The sequence below is a fragment of the Rhinopithecus roxellana genome, chromosome 10, assembly GCF_007565055.1.
Source record: "Rhinopithecus roxellana isolate Shanxi Qingling chromosome 10, ASM756505v1, whole genome shotgun sequence".
NCBI classification, from domain to species: domain Eukaryota; kingdom Metazoa; phylum Chordata; class Mammalia; order Primates; family Cercopithecidae; genus Rhinopithecus; species Rhinopithecus roxellana.
Genome location: NC_044558.1, coordinates 63569818 through 63587926, shown reverse-complemented (window position 1 = coordinate 63587926; position 18109 = coordinate 63569818). Strand labels below are relative to the sequence as shown.

General features: G+C 35.7%; 1 protein-coding gene across 1 annotated transcript in view; it reads right to left on the bottom strand.

Annotated features, from left to right (window-relative positions):
* Positions 1 to 648: 648 nt before the first annotated feature.
* The window catches only part of RPAP3 (RNA polymerase II associated protein 3), a 44627-nt gene continuing 27166 nt past the window's right edge, over positions 649 to 18109 (bottom strand). Inside the window, exons 11-17 of the mRNA XM_010354126.2 lie at positions 17941 to 18011; positions 17730 to 17831; positions 8387 to 8625; positions 7234 to 7420; positions 6085 to 6182; positions 5311 to 5411; positions 649 to 2287 (exon numbers count right to left, since the gene is read on the bottom strand). Of these exons, the coding sequence (XP_010352428.2) occupies positions 2202 to 2287; positions 5311 to 5411; positions 6085 to 6182; positions 7234 to 7420; positions 8387 to 8625; positions 17730 to 17831; positions 17941 to 18011 (884 nt within the window). The 3' untranslated portion in view covers positions 649 to 2201. The remainder of the gene's footprint in view (positions 2288 to 5310; positions 5412 to 6084; positions 6183 to 7233; positions 7421 to 8386; positions 8626 to 17729; positions 17832 to 17940; positions 18012 to 18109) is intronic.

Below are 18109 nucleotides of genomic sequence, written 5' to 3'. Positions count from 1 at the left end.
GCTAACATTAGAAATTTTTTAAAATTAAAATTCTACAGTAAATCTTGTGCTCTGTACTTCTTCAGTTAACAATCTCTACACAGATAACACAACATAAAAACTGCAGCTGGGAGGCTGGGCGCGGTGGCTCCTGCCTGTAATCTCAGAACTTTGGGAGGCCAAGGCGGGCGGATCACGAGGTCAGGAGATCAAGATCATTCTGGCTAACACGGTGAAACCCCGTCTCTACTAAAAATACAAAAAAATTAGCTGGGCGTAGCGGCGGGCGCCTGTAGTCCCAGCTACTCAGGAGGCTGAGGCAGGAGAATGGCATGAACCCGGGAGGCAGAGCTTGCAGTGAGCCGAGATCAGGCCACTGCCCTCCAGCCTGGGCGACTAAACGAGTCCCTATCTCCAAAAAAAAAAAAAAAAAAACTGCAGCTGGGAGTAGTTCAAATCGCTCTACATTAAGAGAAGATGGCACGTTCTGAACTGTTTTGGCCAATTTTTAGCTCTATAATCATGCAGAGAACATTAACCCTCTGAGCCTCCTTTTCTTACATTAAGAATGACAATAACATTACCTGCCCTTACTACCTTGTAAGTTTCTTCAAAGGATCATACCTTAGTCCATTCAGGTTGCTATAATAAAATGTCAAACTGGGTAGCTTACATTAATAAAAACAGAAATTTATTTCTTACAGTTCTGGAGGCTGGGGAATCCAAGATGAAGATGCCAGCAGATTCTGGTCTCTGGTGTCTGGTGAAAGCCCACCTTCTTATTTGTAGATGGTGCCTTCTTATGTGTCCTTACATGGTGGAATTGGTGAATAAGCTCTCGGGGGCCTCTTTTACAAGGGCCTGCCCTCCTGACCTAATCACTTCCCAAAGGCCCCACCTCTGAAGACCATCGCCTTCAGGGTTAGGATTTCAACATATGAATTTGTGGGGGATATAAACATTCAGATCATAGCAGATAAAAAGCTAAAATCCATTGCCTGTTTATATATCATAATACATTTGACAATGAACAAAAAATAAACGCTATCTTAAGTGTATTGTAAACCATTCAAATTATCCAAATTACAAACATATCTCAATAATTTATACCACAACCTGGAGAAATTATCTTTGTAAATAAATTATGATTACTTCTCAAACAATTCATAAGAACAGTAATATGTATAATGGCAATAAAAATTAACAATATTGTATAAAATTGTAAACTGAACTGTCTTATTGATGCTGATAACAATTATAGGATGGTGTCCTAACATTTTTTTAACAACTTGATAGTCTCTAAAATTACACTGGTTTTACCAGTGTTTACACCATGCCAAAAATTTGCTAGGCTGCTACTTTAAACATTTACTTCATATGATTCTTGTGTCAAATTCAATTAAATTTTATAAGTATCAGTTGAGCACCTAACTATGTGTAAAGGTTTGTACTAGGTACCATGCAGAGTATAGCGATGAATAGAGTTCTAGCCCTACTTTCAAAAGCTTACAAATGCTACACTCACATCCAACACATACATATGGAATATATACTAATTAGTATTTTAAACATTACTAATTTTTACATTTTTACACCTTCATTAGATTATCTGTCCTTAGCTGGTATGTAACATGGATATCATAAGGGAAAAAACCCTATGGCATTAAAATGTAAGAATACTGTGATACTTCAGTTAACCTAGTTTGAAAGTCTAGTTAAAAGTCTTCTTTCTTTCAACATAAATACTAAAAATACATACCCTGCAACTAAATAACTTTATGTTAGTGAATTGGCACAATAACATTAAAAAGTTTTATAAAGAAAGGACCTCACTATTTAACTTCCTCTATACAAAGGTAATTATTCATATGCTAATGAAGCAGCTTTGGCATGTATTTACAAAAACTCATGAAAATATAAAAATAATGTTACATTTATGGGTCACTGAAGAATGTATCTAAATTTAACATTTAAAATGACTCATAAAATAAAATGCTGATCCTTACAAACATACCTCATTGTTTATATTTTTATTTTCAGAAAAACACAGAGTTCACTTGAATACAATTCTCACCAGTTAAATCACAATTCACTTTATAGTTAATTAGGTTCAAAGATAGTCCTTTCCTGCTATGTAATTTCATTTTCTTAAAAAGCAAAACAGTCAGTAGAAAAAATTTACATATGAAAGTCAAAAATAATTATTTCAGCAAAAATGGAAATCAACCACCATATCTTTTCTTGAGTTCTTCGACAGAATTATCCTTCAATCCTGACTTGTCTATGTGATTAAATAATGCATGTGCAACTGAAAAAGAAAAAAAAAAATCTCCATTTTAATCTCATTTCTTAAAAACCAAGCAAAATGTAAATTAAAAGGAGCAATCTGATATGTCAAAAACATTTTACATTTTAAAGCAATAAATAGGTTTATAAATTCTAATTCAGATGTTTAAAAAGCCAATCGGAGAATACAAAATTATATAGCAATCCAACAATGGTTCTTTCCAGAATATTTTGCTTTAGTAGTATAAAATTTCCCCTGCATTCTCAATATTAATCTTGCAGATTAAACTTAATTCATTCTGTACTACCTTTAAAATGTTCACCCTAACAAGTGAACTTCTATTTACTTAATATTTTTATTTCAATTAAACTGTTTTTCAAACCTAAATCATTCTATTTTAAAAGAAAACTTTACATCACTACTGTAAACGAAAAATAGCAATGACATCGATGAAATCACACTTGATAGGACATTTAAATATTTTTATATTACAAATTAAAACTACTAAATGTTAAGAATAAGATTATGAATCGCAAAAAAATCGTATTTACTACCACTAATCGGTCGACACTCAACATTAGGAAAACACTGTTATAGTTCATGCTTCTCAACATTAAAACTGGAGAACTGGCTAACAGTTATTAATGATAATGGCAATAATAAAAGATAACAACAGCTAAGTATTTACTGAATACTCAGTTGCATGCCAGAACCATTCTAAGTGCTTTCCATGTTTAACTTAGCAGACAGTGGAAACCCCATCAAGACAGTACTATTTGTCAGCCAGTCTGAAGAGCCCACTTGCATTCTCAGACACCTTGAACTTATCACATTAGAGTTACAATAAATTCATTCATTCAACACACTAACACTGAGGGGTTATTATGTACTAGCACTGAGGCCCAGAGAACGAGGTAGACAAAGTTCCTGCTGTCATGGAGCTTTCATTCTATTAGAGAGGGAGATATAATAAACATACACATAAACCACTGTCAGTTAGTAATGTATTATGAAGAGAAATAAAGCAAGGTAAGAAGAGAGAGGTTGATTGGGGGTTGGTAAAGAAAGATGCCTTTGAAGCGGTGATAGAGGAAAACCAAATGAAGAAGCACACAAGTGAAGATATGTAGGAAGATATCCTAGGTTGAGAGAAGAGCCAAACACAAAGTCCTCGAGGCCAAAATAAGTTTGGCAGTTTGGTAATTTTTTTTTTTTCTTTTGAGACGCAGTTTCACTCTTGTTGCCCAGGCTGGAGTGCAATGGTGCAATCTCAGCTCACTGCAACCTATGCCTCTCAGGTTCAAGCAATTCTCCTGCCTCAGCCTCCCAAGTAGCTGGGATTACAGGTGTCCACCACTACACCCAGCTAATTTTCTCATTTTTTTTTTTTTTGTATTTTTAGTAGAGATGGGGTTGCACCATGTTGGCCAGGCTGGTCTTGAGCTCCTGACTTCAGGTGATCCGCCTGCCTCAGCCTCCCAAAGTGCTGGGATTACAGGCGTGAGCCACTGTGCCCAGTCGGCAGTTTGGTATATTAAAAGCTACATAAAACCACTACAACAGGGCAGAGTGGTTGAAAAAAGAGCGGTAAAAGATGAGGTCAAAACAGTAATAAGAAACAGTAACATTTTTCAGGGATTTCAAGGAACATTTTTGGTTAACTAAAGCTAAAACCAAAACTTTTGGTTTAAACCCTCACTATTAAATATATATATATATATATAATTTTTATTTAACTATTTATTTGAGGCAGAGTCTCACTCTGTTGCCTAGGCTGGAATGCAGTGGCACAATCATGGCTCACTGAAGCCTCAACCTTCTGCGCTGAAACGATTCTCACACCTCAGTCCCCCGAGTAGCTGGGACTACAGATGCACGCCACCGCAACCAACTAATTCCTGTATTTTTTGTAAAGACAGGGTTTTGCCATGTTGTCCAGGCTGGTCTCAAGCGATCCTCCCACTTTAACCTCCCAAAGTGCTGGGATTACAGGCATGAGCCACCATGCCTGGCCTAAAAAAATATATATCTAAATTACATGTCCACTTCCCTAAGTATAATTTCAAAAGTATCTTTCTTATAGATTTAAAAATCATTCAACATCACTGCTAAAAAGATAAAGAAGAAATAAAAGAAGCCCATGTATGTTTAGCACAGGAGGTATTTGAAAATGGTACACTGAGTTTTGCTAATTTTTAAAAATAAAAAAACAGACACACTTGTATGTGAATGATTTTTCTTTTTCCTGAAACGAGTATAGTCCAAAACTCTGAGTAACTGAAGTTTCTGCATAGTGCAATTTTGCTTTAATTAGGATTTCTCAAAACGGACTCTTTATGCCAAAGATTGTGATGTGGAAATAAAAGAGAAATAAAATTCTTCAGGTTCCTCATCTGCCACTTATTACTCCCTATTCTACAATCCAGCCATACCACTTTAAATTCTCTGGACTCAATTTGTTCTTTCCCGCCTTAGAACCGCCGCACATATCATTATTTCAGTTTAAAACTCCCTTGCCCAGCCTTTCCTCTGACTCTTGCACTTCTTTGAGAATTCAGCTAAAATCAAACTCAAGGAAATTACCTCTCTCAGAATGGATCAGGCCTTTACTGTACCTCACCTGGTTACATGGTCCTGTGGCTTTGATCCTTCACATACTCAGTAACAGTAGGAACTCAACCATTATACCATTTACTGAGTTTTCAAGTAGAACTCAGACCATGGAGTTGGACTGCCTGGGTTCGAATCCTAGGTCTGGCTTCCTAGCTATGCAACCTTAGCAAGTTTCTTAGCCTCTCTAGACCTCAGTCTCCTCCTCCGTAAAAGGAGAGTGAAAACAGTATCTACACTTCATAATATTGTCAGGACTAACAATACAATTTTAACTGTTGTTATCCAATTTAATTAACTTAAATATAATTTAAATATAATTAAATGTAACCTTATACAGAGTAAATAGTCAATAAAAGTCAGCTATTATTTGTTGAATGAATAAAGGAAAGTACAAAAATAAACAAACATGGGAAAACTTTCATAGAACTTACTCTTCTTCTCTGTTTCTGACATAAACATCACTGCCATATCAAACCTTTTTAGTTCAGAAAGTCTTTGTAAGATTTCAAAGATGAGTGATGGTTTTTCTTTCCTGAAATAATCCAAATATAAAAACAAAAGATCAGTTCAAAGTAGCTCATTTATTAATAATTCTGTTTACTAACACAAGGCATCTAATTATACATAAATGACATTATTTTTCCCCTGGATATTACCTATGTTTTAAATGCCCAAATGAAGAGATTTATCAAGTCAACTGAAGAAATTACAATATTCTTAAATAAGAGCTTAGCACGGAAACTATCATTCTGTTAAAACATTGGTCACTTCCACACCCTCTTTTCTCTACGAAAAAATTAAGAGTCCTTTTTCCTCCCTTTTAAACTTTTCCCTTTTTATTGTTTGTACTTGTCATTTCCTTGCAACTTCTGTAACAATGAAACTTACAAAAAAGCTAACTTTGCTATATGCTGCTAATTTGCTATATACATTCAAAAAGAATGAACTCCCCAAATCATTGGAAATAGCATAGCATTATGAGAGTACAGTAAATCCTCACTTAACATCATCAATAGGTTCGTGAAAACTGCGACTTTATGTGAAATGGCATACTGTATAAACAAACCAACTTTACCATAGGCCAACTGATATAAACAAGACTTATGTTCCTATGTCTTAATCATTTTAATTAAAGTTGCAGTTTCCAAAAACCTATCAATGACATTGTGAGGACTTACTGTATAAATAAAAAAAACTTGACTTACTCAATGTAAAAGTCATGCAGAATTTTAATGATCTGGTTGAATACATCTGGATCCAGATTTTTCTGAAACAACTTAGGATACAAAGATGGTTCAATTCGCTTGAAAAATAAAAATAAAAAGTTAGACGATTAATTGATGGCAACACTTACAGATCACAAATTACACAACAATTGCTTGGGTAAAAATAGTAAAGAATAACTACTTTGGGAGGCCAAGGTGGGAGGATCACCTGAGGCTGGGAGTTCGAGACCAGCCTGACCAACATGACGAAACCCCATCTCTACTAAAAATACAAAACATTAGCCGGGGGTGGTGGTGCATCCCTGTAATCCCAGCTACTCGGGAGGCTGAGGCAGGAGAATCACTTGAATCTGGGAGGCAGAGGTTGTGGTAAGGTGAGATTGCGCCATTGCACTCCAGCCTAGGCAACAAGAGCAAAACTCCATCCCAAACGAAAAGAAAAGAATAACTACTATGCATTAGCACTTATGAATAATAATGGAGTCACATTAAAATGCAATTATGATAGAAGAATGAAAGTTATAGGAACTGCATGATAATCACTCTGTTCCAGTCACAGAAAAGTCTTATGAGCGGAAGAAATACACATCATCCTAAGACAGACAGAAAACTTTAGAGGCTCTCAAAGAACACTAGAGATTTGAAAAAGTAGAATTACATGGGAAAACGTATTTGGAAGTAATTTTATATTGCATAATTATAAGGAAATGTTACTCTCATTACACTTGAAAAAGACCATGCTAATCCATTATTTGCTAAATTTCATAGGATTTGATTCTTTTTCTTAGAGCAAATATTATAAGAATGATTGCCTACATATTGCAAGTACTGCTTGGCATACAGAAGACACTCAATGCATTTTAGGATTTTTATGAAGAATTAAGCTTAAGCTAATATATATGAAATTAGATTAAGTTATTTGAGACAATGGAATTTGACACAGAATCTATTGAAAAAGGAGAACACCCAGGTTCCCTGGTTGTAAATATTTTTAAATGGTCTGACCAGGGTGATGTATCCTACAATAATATCTTACAAAAAGCAAATATGGCACCATTATTATAAAGTGACAAAAGAAGTTCTCTGACCTTTTACTTACAACAGAAGTACTAGCTTCCTCTCTCTTACCTTTAAATACTGAAACAACATATCTGGAGAACTTTTCAATTGTCTGAAATCAGATTCGAGCTGGAACGAGTTTGCAGGAATTGGAGGAAGAACAGTTGTGGCAAACTGAGCAGGTTTTTGTACTATCTCTCTAGTCAATTTCTCACTGTAAGACTGACATACATCCTGTTTCAAATTGGCTTGAGGTCTGAAATATTTCAGAGGTATCAAACAGAAAAGAACCATAAATAATCAGCTCAATCAAGGAGACATCAATAAAAATTTTTAAATTTTTGATATTATATAATCTATTTGTATTATACAAGCATTCAAAATTATTTCAGCTAATAATATATAAACATTTTTTGGCAAAACAGATTAAGCTCCTGCAAATTTTCATATGCTGGCTATGTAATGACTATTCTACTCTGCTGGGCAGCTAGCCCATCCACCTTTCGAGTACACCATTTCTATATATCTCAGTTACCGTGTCACATACACTAATGATTTAGCCTTTCAAAGATCTAAATGATCATTTTCAAGATACTCCAAAAAGGAAGAAACGCATCTTTCAAAAAAAAAAAAAAAAAAAGTACTACTGAAGTTCAAAGTTTACAAGAAAAAAACAACTTTTAGCAGGTTTGTTCAGTAGCAATGTAAAACTATGAGTAAGGTTTCCAATACCTCAAAATGAACCTAATTAGTCTGTATCTTCTATATTCTCATTATTAAGAAAAAACACATAATATTTTTTAAATGCCAAATAAAAGTTAAAGTCCACAACAGTCTTAAATACTAATGGATGAAATAATGGCAATACATAAATTTTACATTTTTATGAAGCTTCCTTTAAAAAAATTAAAATTTTGCTGAACTAAATAAAAAAACTGAAATCCTAGAAATGAAAAATTTTAAACAAAATCAATTTTCAAGATACCTTCTTACCATCTCTAAATTTCACACTATGGTTAAAAAAAAAAAAAGATAGTAATCATTCCTTAAGCAAAATCACCCTTACAATAAGTACAAATAAAAAAGAAAAAGCCAGAACCTTAAGTTAGGCAGTTCAAAAAATCAGCATGATGAGTACAAATCAGAAGTCTCAGTAATACCAATTTCTCCAGTGGAATTATCCCACTCTAGATGATCATCAAATAACAGTATTTCTACTCACTGCAGGGATGACGTATCACTGATTTCTTCTATTTTCAATACTTTTGCTCTTGGAGTATCACTTGTGGGAAAAAGGTCATCTTGGCTTGAATTCTTCTCACTTATGGTGCCTGTGGCTGCTATTACATTTGCTAGATTAATAGGATTATTCTCTGGAGCAGCAGCAGTAGTGCTATCTGGCACATCAATAGTCTGTATCAAATTACCAGTTTCTTCAATAATAATCTTCTTGAGTGGTTTCTAAAACAATTAAAATCAATTCCTTAAATCAAAATATTAAAGGTTTCCTATTTTAGGGTCACAAGTTAAAAGGCTACAATGTTCTTACAGCTAAAATCCCAGTGATTAGTAAATTCAGTTTGGTGGCTAGACAGACATAGGAGTCTGAGAATACAACAATACAAAGCTATACAAAGCACTTATCCCAGGTAGGTCTAAACGAGGGAGAGAGACATGTATATGTAACTATATAAGGCCATGGGTATGTTTAAGAGATGAAAGCACAAAATGCTAAGAGAACACAGGAGGGAAGATAAACACTGGCATAAGGGAAGCCTTCACAGAAAAAGTACACAGGAATGGCAAAGTTGAAGGGTGCAGCACGGTCAGTGGAAAGGTGAGAGGTCCAGTGGGGCTGGTGCAAGGCAAGGCACGGTGGAGACGAAGCCTGAAAGGCTGCTTGAAGACAGCTTATGAAAGGACTTGGATGCCATGGAAGGAGTTTGGACCCTATTCTAGGGGCAATACAGCAAAGAAATTACCAAACCAACAGTAGTATTGTGGACTAACTGAAGGCAAGTGGAATAAGGGCAGACAATAACCAGCATTATGTATGGGATAGACTATCATTAAAACCTAAACAAATGTGTTTACTAGATTAATAGGATTATATATATAGTAGCTGGATAAAACCACCCCAGGATTAAAAATCTGTCAAGTAGTATTCATAAAGTTGGTAAAAGTAAACCCTTTTTTCCAATTTAATAAAGTAAATGGCTTTCACTGTTTATCTCAATCACCACACATGTCATTTTCAACTTACGTTCATATTTAATAATATATTTATATCTAATAAAATATAACAATATTCTTCACTATATCATCATACCAGACACACAGAAATACACTGAGGAGCTATTGTTCCACCAAGGGTATTGAAAAATGAAACAAGTTAAGAAAAGCTTCTTCTAAAATTTGCAAATATTGATTAACAGTTGGCGCTATATACTTTTATGTATGTTTGAAATTTGTTTTTATCTTTAGAAAAGAGAAAAAAACTTTCCTCAATATACTCTAAGTATACATTCCAACAACACAGTTGAATTATAAATTGCAAAGTTATAAATATAAGAACTTCTGCTTCTGCAATAGATATCAAACTCAGTATTAAAACCAGAAATTCCATTAACGCAGCTGAGATATGACCCAATGGTAATAAATGAGTGTTACTAAATGAAGGTACAAAAATGAAAAAGCTGTAAGAAAATTTGTAACAGAATCCTTCAAGCAGTTCTATTTTAAAGAATAATATTAAGTTATGGCCTATGCTTTGCTAAGAACTATATCAGCAACAGTTTTCATCAAGATACTGATCAAGAATGGATATGTCTATTAAACCTTTTCCTTGACAACAGATATGTAAATAATGATTTGAATTTATGACTTTCCTAATCATTGGTCTCTGCTAAGTGTAGACCCGGGGTACTGAGAGCTGCTGAGGGTCACTGATGACAGCGGCAAGGACTGTGGGGAAGAACAGTATGCTAGTAACAGGAGTAAACCATGAAAGAAACCACTATAGAAAGAACTTAAGAAAATATGAAAGGTTCAATTCATTCCTTTCTTAAATCATGACTCAGAAGCATTAACATTTTATTTAGTTGTATATTGTGATCATTTAAAAAGAGAGAGAGAGAGAAAAGAACAAAGGAATAAAGAGAAAAAGGGACCAAATAGGTGAAGTTTTGACATCAGGAAACAGAAAAATGAAAAAAAAAAAAAAAAAAGGAAATAAAGCAAAATAAGATATTTTAGCAGAGACTAAAGGATCAGGAAAACTTTCACTTGATACCATTCTCAGGGGAAACCCCAGGCCCAAGTTCACCTACGTCTCTGTTCTCCTACACTCGGTCTAGAGGTTTGCTAACAATACTTCCAAGCTGCCAGCCCTTCAAGCACCGACTACCCTGGCCTAGCCTTTAATTTCAATAATACTGAGACTCACTCTCTCTCTACTTTCTGTAGTCTTCCTTTCTTTCCTGACCACTTTCCCCAGTGACCAGGTGGTGTCACAAATACGTGACTAAAAAGGAAATTAAAATTTGTTTCACCTGAAATTGCCTCAATATTTATGCACATTATTTCCTTCGATATAATCTGGGAGTTATTCTCAATTTAAGGAGAAAAAGTAAGGATAACACAGGGATTAACTAACTTGCTCAAGATTGCGAAGTTTTATCAAGTGGGGCTCAAATCCAGTCTCAAAGGCATTATACCAAACTGCTATCCTCTACTTTAATTTAAAAATAATGCCCACTTTTTTTTTTATCATGAAGATCCATTATAAAAATAAACAGCAATTTTTTCCCTCCCCACTAGGATACTAACTTTGTTGATTTTGGATCATTTACACAATGGTTTACCCCAAGATTTCTCATTTCCTAGAGGTGTTTTGTTTTGTCATATTGCCATAAGAGATTTAAATTCACATTGTATTTTCACAACTATTAACATAAATTCATTTATAACAAGAAGGTGAACCCAACAAATTTGTAAAAGCTATTTATGGTATGCTAGTCGCAGGACATTACACATATCACGTGGCAATGTTTTTATAATTATGGACAGTGATGTCTAACAAAGGCCTTCTGTAAACTTGTGAATTAATTTTTGTAAGGAAGTCTTACAAAGATGTAAAAGTTTAAACTACATTTAATATTTAATCACTTTTACTGAAAAGAACAGTAAATAAATATATGAAAATGACCATAATGTGTGAAAACAACTAGATTTATGCCTGGCATACACAACACACACAACCAGTATTACCAAAAATACAGCTGTAATAGGCCAAGCACGGTGGCTCATGCCTACAATCCTAGCACTTTGGGAGGCCAAGGCGGGCAGATCACTTGAGGTCAGGAGTTTGAGACCAGTCTGGCCAACATGGTGAAACCCCACCTCTACTAAAATTACAAAAATTAGCCAGGCATGGTGGCAGGCACCTGTAATCCCAGCTGCAAGGGAGGCTGAGGCAAGAGAACTGCTTGAACCCGGGAGTCAGAAGTTGCAGTGAGCTGCGATCGTGCCACTGCACTCCAGCCTGGGGGACAAGAGTAAAACGCCGTCTCAAAAAAAAAGAAAAAAGAATACAGTCATATTAAATGCATTGGAAAAGTATTAAACTAAGAAATCTATTTGCTACTAACTACTAACTAGTACAAACGTAACAAAATAAACTTTCTTTCCTTTTCTGCCTTTACAAAAAGAGGATAAAAATACCTCCTCTGACTTCCTTATGAAATTCTTATTTCTAATAAAGAAAACTAACTATTATGCAAAGGATCATCTATGCATAACAGTTTAAGAGGGCAGTAAGAGGATCTTGATCAGTCAGGGGTACATAGAGAGGTTTTTTGAGGGTGATATCTTTTAGTTTTCTGACTTGGTGGTTTCATGGGTATTCACTTTGTAATTATTCTCTAAATCATACCTTGTCTTGTGTACTTTACTGTACATTTCATAATTTACTTGCTGCAAGGGTGTTTATCCCAACTTCAGAAAAGAATAGTAATAAAAATACAAAGACATTTAAATTCTATAAAATGCAAAACTGCTTGAAATTCCTTTAATATAAGAGAAATAGGTAGAAATATTAAAATTTACAGTGTTAAATTAAAATAGTCACTAAAAAAGTTACCCCAAAACTCTAAACACTGCTAAATTTCCCTCATATGTCAGTAATCCTAGGAAGTATTTCTTAAAGATTCTTAAAAAAAAAAAAAAAGTCCCCAGGAAGACATTTCAACATTTCCTTTAAGAGTTAGGGGACGTTCCAAGATGGCCAAATAGGAACAGCTCCAGTCTGCAGCTCCCAACATGATCAGCGCAGAAGACAGGTGATTTCTGCATTTGCAACTGAGGTCACAAACATCAAAGACCAAAGGTAGATTAAACCACAAAGAAGGGGAGAAACCAGAGCAGAAAAGCTGAAAATTCTAAAAATTAGAGCACCTCTTCTCCAAAGGATCCCAGCTCCTTGCCAGCTGGACAGAGAATGACTTTAACGAGCTGACAGAAGTAGGCTTCAGAAGGTCAGTAATAACAAACTTCTCTGAGCTAAAGGAGGATGTTCGAACTCATCACAAGGAAGCTAAAAACCATGAAAAGAGATTAGATGAATGACTAACTAGAATAAACAGCATAGAGAAGACCTTAAATTACCTGATGGAGCCGAAAACCATGGCACAAGAATGCCATGACGTATACGTAAGTTTCAACAGCCGATTCGATAAAGTGGAAGAAAGAGTATCACTGATTGAAGAGCAAATTAATGAAAAAAAGAAGAAGACAAGGTTAGAGAAAAAAGGGTAAAAGAAACAAACAAAGCCTCCAAGAAATATGGGACTATGTGCAAAGACCAAATCTACGTTTGATTGGTGTACCTAAAAGTGATAGGGAGAATAGAACCAAGCTGGAAAACACACTTCAGGATACTATCCAGGAGAACTTCCCCAATCTAGCAAGGCAGGCCAACATTCAAATTCAGGAAATACAGAGACCACCACAAAGATATTCCTCGAGAAGAACAACCCCAAGACACATAATTGTCAGATTCACCAAGGTTCAAATGAAGGAAAAAGTGTTAAGGGCACCAGAGAGAAAGGTAGAATTACCCACAAAGGGAAGCCCATCAGATTAACAGCAGATCTCTCAGCACAAACCCTACAAGCCAGAAGAGAGTGGGGGCCAATGTTCAACATTTTTAAAGAAAAGAATTTTCAACCCAGAATTTCATATCCAGCCAAACTAAGCTTCATAAGTGAAGGAGAAATAAAATCCTTTACAGACAAGCAAATGCTGAGAGATTTTGTCAACACCAGGCTTGCCTTACAAGAGCTCTGAAGGAAGCACTAAATATGGAAAGAAACAACCAGTACCCGCCACTGCAAAAACATGCCAAACTGTAAAGACCATCGATGCTAGGAAGAAACTGCATCAATTAACGGACAAAATAACCAGCAAACATCATAATGACAGGATCAAATTCATACTTAACAATATTAAGCTTAAATGTAAACGGGCTAGATGCCCCAATTAAAAGACATAGACTGGCAAATTGGATAAAGAGTCAAGACCCATCAGTGTGCTGCATTCAGGAGACCATCTCACATGCAAAGACGCACATAGGCTCAAAACAAAGGGATGGAGGAAGATCTACCAAGCAAATGGAAAGCAAAAAAAAAAAAAACCAGGGGTTGCAATCCTAGTCTCTGATAAAACAGACTTTAAACCAACAAAGATCAAAAGAGACAAAAAAAGGCCATTACATAATGGTAAAGGGATCAATTCAAAAATAAGAGCTAACTATCCTAAATATATGCACCCAATACAGGAGCACCCAGATTCATAAAGCAAGTCCTTAGAGACCTACAAAGAGACTTAGACTCCCACACAATAATAATGGGAGAATTTAACACCCCACTGTCAATATTGGACAGATCAACAAGACAGAAAGTGAACAAGGATACCCAGGAATTGAACTCAGCTTTGCAACAAGCAGACCTAACAGACATCTACAGAACTCTCCACCCCAAATCAACAGAATATACATCATTCTCAGCACCACATCGCACTTATTCCAAAATTGACCACATAACTGGAAGTAAAGCACTCCTCAGCAAACGTAAAAGAACATAAATCACAACAAACTGCCTCTCAGACCACGGTGCAATCAAATTAGAACTCAGGATTAAGAAACTCACTCAAAACCACAAAACTACATGGAAACTGAACAACCTGCTCCCGAATGACTACTGGGTAAATAACAAAATGAAGGCAGGCAGAAATAAAGATGTTCTTTGAAACCAATGAGAACAAAGACACAATGTACCAGCATCTTTGGGATACATTTAAAACAGTGTGTAGAGGGAAATTTATAACACTAAATGCCCACAAGAGAAAGCAGGAAAAGATCTAAAATTGACACCCTAACATCACAATTAAATGAACTAGACAAGCAAGAGCAAACAAATTCAAAAGCTAGCAGAAGGCAAGAAATAACTAACATCAGAGCAGAACTGAAAGAGACAGAAACAAAAAACCCTTCAAAAAAATCAATGAATCCAGGAGCTGGTTTTTTGAAAAGATCATCAAAATGGATAGACCACTAGCAAGACTAATAAAGAAGAAAAGAGAGAAGAATCAAATAGACGAAATAAAAAATGATAAAGGGGATATCATCACCGACCCCACAGAAATACAAACTACCATCAGAGAATACCATACACACCTCTATGCAAATAAACCAAAAAATCTAGAAGAAATGGATAAATTCCTGGACACTTACATCCTCCCAAGACTAAACCAGGAAGAATTTTAATGTCTGAGCAGACCAGTAATAGGCTCTGGAATTGAGGTGATAATTAATAGCCTACCAACCATAAAAAGTCCAAGACCAGACGGATTCACAGCCGAATTCTAACAGAGGTACAAAGAGGAGCTGGTACCATTCCTCCTGAAACTATTCCAATCAACAGAAAAAGAGAGAATCCTCCCTAACTCACTTCATGAGGCCAGCATCATCCCGATACCAAAGCCTGGCAGAGACACAACAAAAAAAGAGAATTTTAGACTAATATCCCTGATGAACATCGATGCAAAAATCCTCAATAAAATACTGGTAAACCCAATCCAGCAGCACATCAAAAACTTATCGACCACAATCAAGTTGGCTTCATCCCTGGGATGCAAGGCTGGTTCAACATATGCAAATCAATAAACGTAATCCATCACATAAACAGAATCAACGACAAAAACCACATGATTATCTCAAAAGATGTAGAAAAGGCCTTTGACAAAATTCAATAGCCCTTTATGCTAAAAACACTCAATAAACTAATGGAATATATCTCAAAATAGTAAGAGCTATTTATGATAAACCCACAGCCAATATCATACTGAATGGGCAAAAACTGGAAGCACTGCCTTTGAAAACCAGCACAAGACAAGGATGCCCTCTCTCACCACTCCTATTCAACACAGTGTTGGAAGTTCTGGACAGGGCAATTGGGCAGGAGAAAGAAAGAAAGGGTATTCAATTAGCAAATGAGGAAGTCAAATTGTCTCTGTTTGCAGATGACAGGATTATATATTTAGAAAACCCCATCACCTCAGCCCAAAATCTCCTTAAACTGATAGGCAACTTCAGCAAAGTCTCAGGATACAAAATCAATGTGCAAAAATCACAAGCATTCCTATACACCAATAACAGACAAGCAGAGAGCCAAATCATGAGTGAACTCCCATTTACAATTGCTACAAAGAGAATAAAATACCTAGGAATCCAACTTACAAGGGATGTGAAGGACCTCTTCAAGGAGAACTACAAACCACTGCTCAATGAAATAAAAGAGGACACAAACAAATGGAAGAATATTCTATGCTCATAGATAGGAAGAATCAATATCGTGAAAATGGCCATACTGCCCAAAGTGATTTATAGATTCAATGCCATCCCCATCAAGCTACCAATGACTTTCTTCACAGAATTGGAAAAATCTAAAGTTCATATGGAACCAAAAAAGAGCCCGCATTGCCAAGACAATCCTAAGCAAAAAGAACAGAGCTGGAGGCATCAAGCTACCTGACTTCAAACTATACTAAAAGGTTACAGTAGCCAAAACACCATGGTACTGGTACCAAAACAGAGATATAGACCAATGGAACAGAACAGAGGCCTCAGAAATAACACCACACATCTACAACCATCTGATCTTTGACCAACCTGACAAAAACAAGAAATGGGGAAAGGATTCCCTATTTAATAAATGGTGCTGGGAAAACTGGCTAGCCATATGTAGAAAGCTGAAACTGGATCCCTTCCTTATGCCTTATACAAAAATTAATTCAAGATGGATTAAAGACTTAAATGTTAGACCTAAAACCATAAAAACCCTAAAAGAAAAAGGAGGCAATACCATTCAGGACATAGGCATGGGCAAGGACTTTATGACTAAAACACCAAAAGCAATGGCTACAAAAGCCAAAATGGACAAATGGGATCTAATTAAACGAAAGAGCTTCTGCACAGCGAAAGAAACTACCATCAGAGTGAACAGGCAAGCTACAGAATGGGAGAAAATTTTTGTAATCTACTCATCTGACAAAGGGCTCATATCCAGAATCTACAAAGAACTCAAACAAATTTACAAGAAAAAAACAACACCATGGGAAAACGGGCAAAGGATATGAACAGACAGTTCTCAAAAGAAGACATCTATGCAGTCAACAGACAAACAAAAAAATGCTCATCATCACTGGTCATCAGAGAAATGCAAATCAAAACCACAATGAGATACCATCTCACACCAGTTAGAACGGCAGTCATTAAAAAGTCAGGAAACAATGATGCTGGAGACAACGTGGAGAAATAGGAATGGCTTTTATACTGTTGGTGGGAGTGTAAATTGGTTCAACCATTGTGGAAGACAGTGTGGTGATTCCTCAAGGATCTAGAACTATAATTACCATTTGACCCAGCCATTCCATTACTGGGTATATAACCAAAGGATTATAAATCATGCTACTATAAAGACACATGCACACGTATGTTTACTGAGGCACTATTCACAATGGCAAAGACTTGGAACCAACCCAAATGTCCAGCAATGACTGGATTAAGAAAATGTGGCACATATACACCACAGAATACGGAATACTATGCAGCCATAAAAAAGGATGAGTTCATGTCCTTTGTCGGACAAACTATCACAAGGACAGAAAACCAAACACCGCATGTTCTCACTCATAGGTGGTAACTGAACAATGAGATCACTTGGACACAGAGCAGGGAATATCACACACCAGGGCCTGCTGTGGGGGTGGGTTTTAGGGAAGGGATAGCATTAGGAGAAATACCTAATGTAAACGATGAGTTGATGGGTGCAGCAAACCAACATGGCACATGTATACCCATGTATCAAACCTGCACATTGTGCACATGTACCCTAGAACTTAAAGTATAATAACAATTTTAAAAAGTTTCTTAATACAATAGTTGGTTTCTAATTCTCTTAATACAACATATTTAAATGGCAAGGAAAAAATGAAAGTACTTTACTTACAGTTGATCCAGGATGTGGTGGATTATCAATGGGTTTTACCACATTTTGTCTTTGTGTGGAATCAAGAAAGACATCATCCCAGTGTCCTTTCTCAATTAATTCCTGGAAAATAAATTTATAATCATAACTATCAAAATATTCATTATACAACAAATAAATATATTTATGTTTCAGAAAATATGACCACGTTCGAGTGAAAAGAATACATTACCTTTTTAATTTTGGAGAGTTCAGTTACTGCTTGCTTATTTCCAGGTTCCAGAAGTAAAACAGTTTCAAAATCTAAAGTGAGTTTTTTAAAAATATTACAACATAGTTAAAATGTGGAGTTTTCATATTTGCATGTATATTCATGATACATTCAGTTGGTAATCACATTT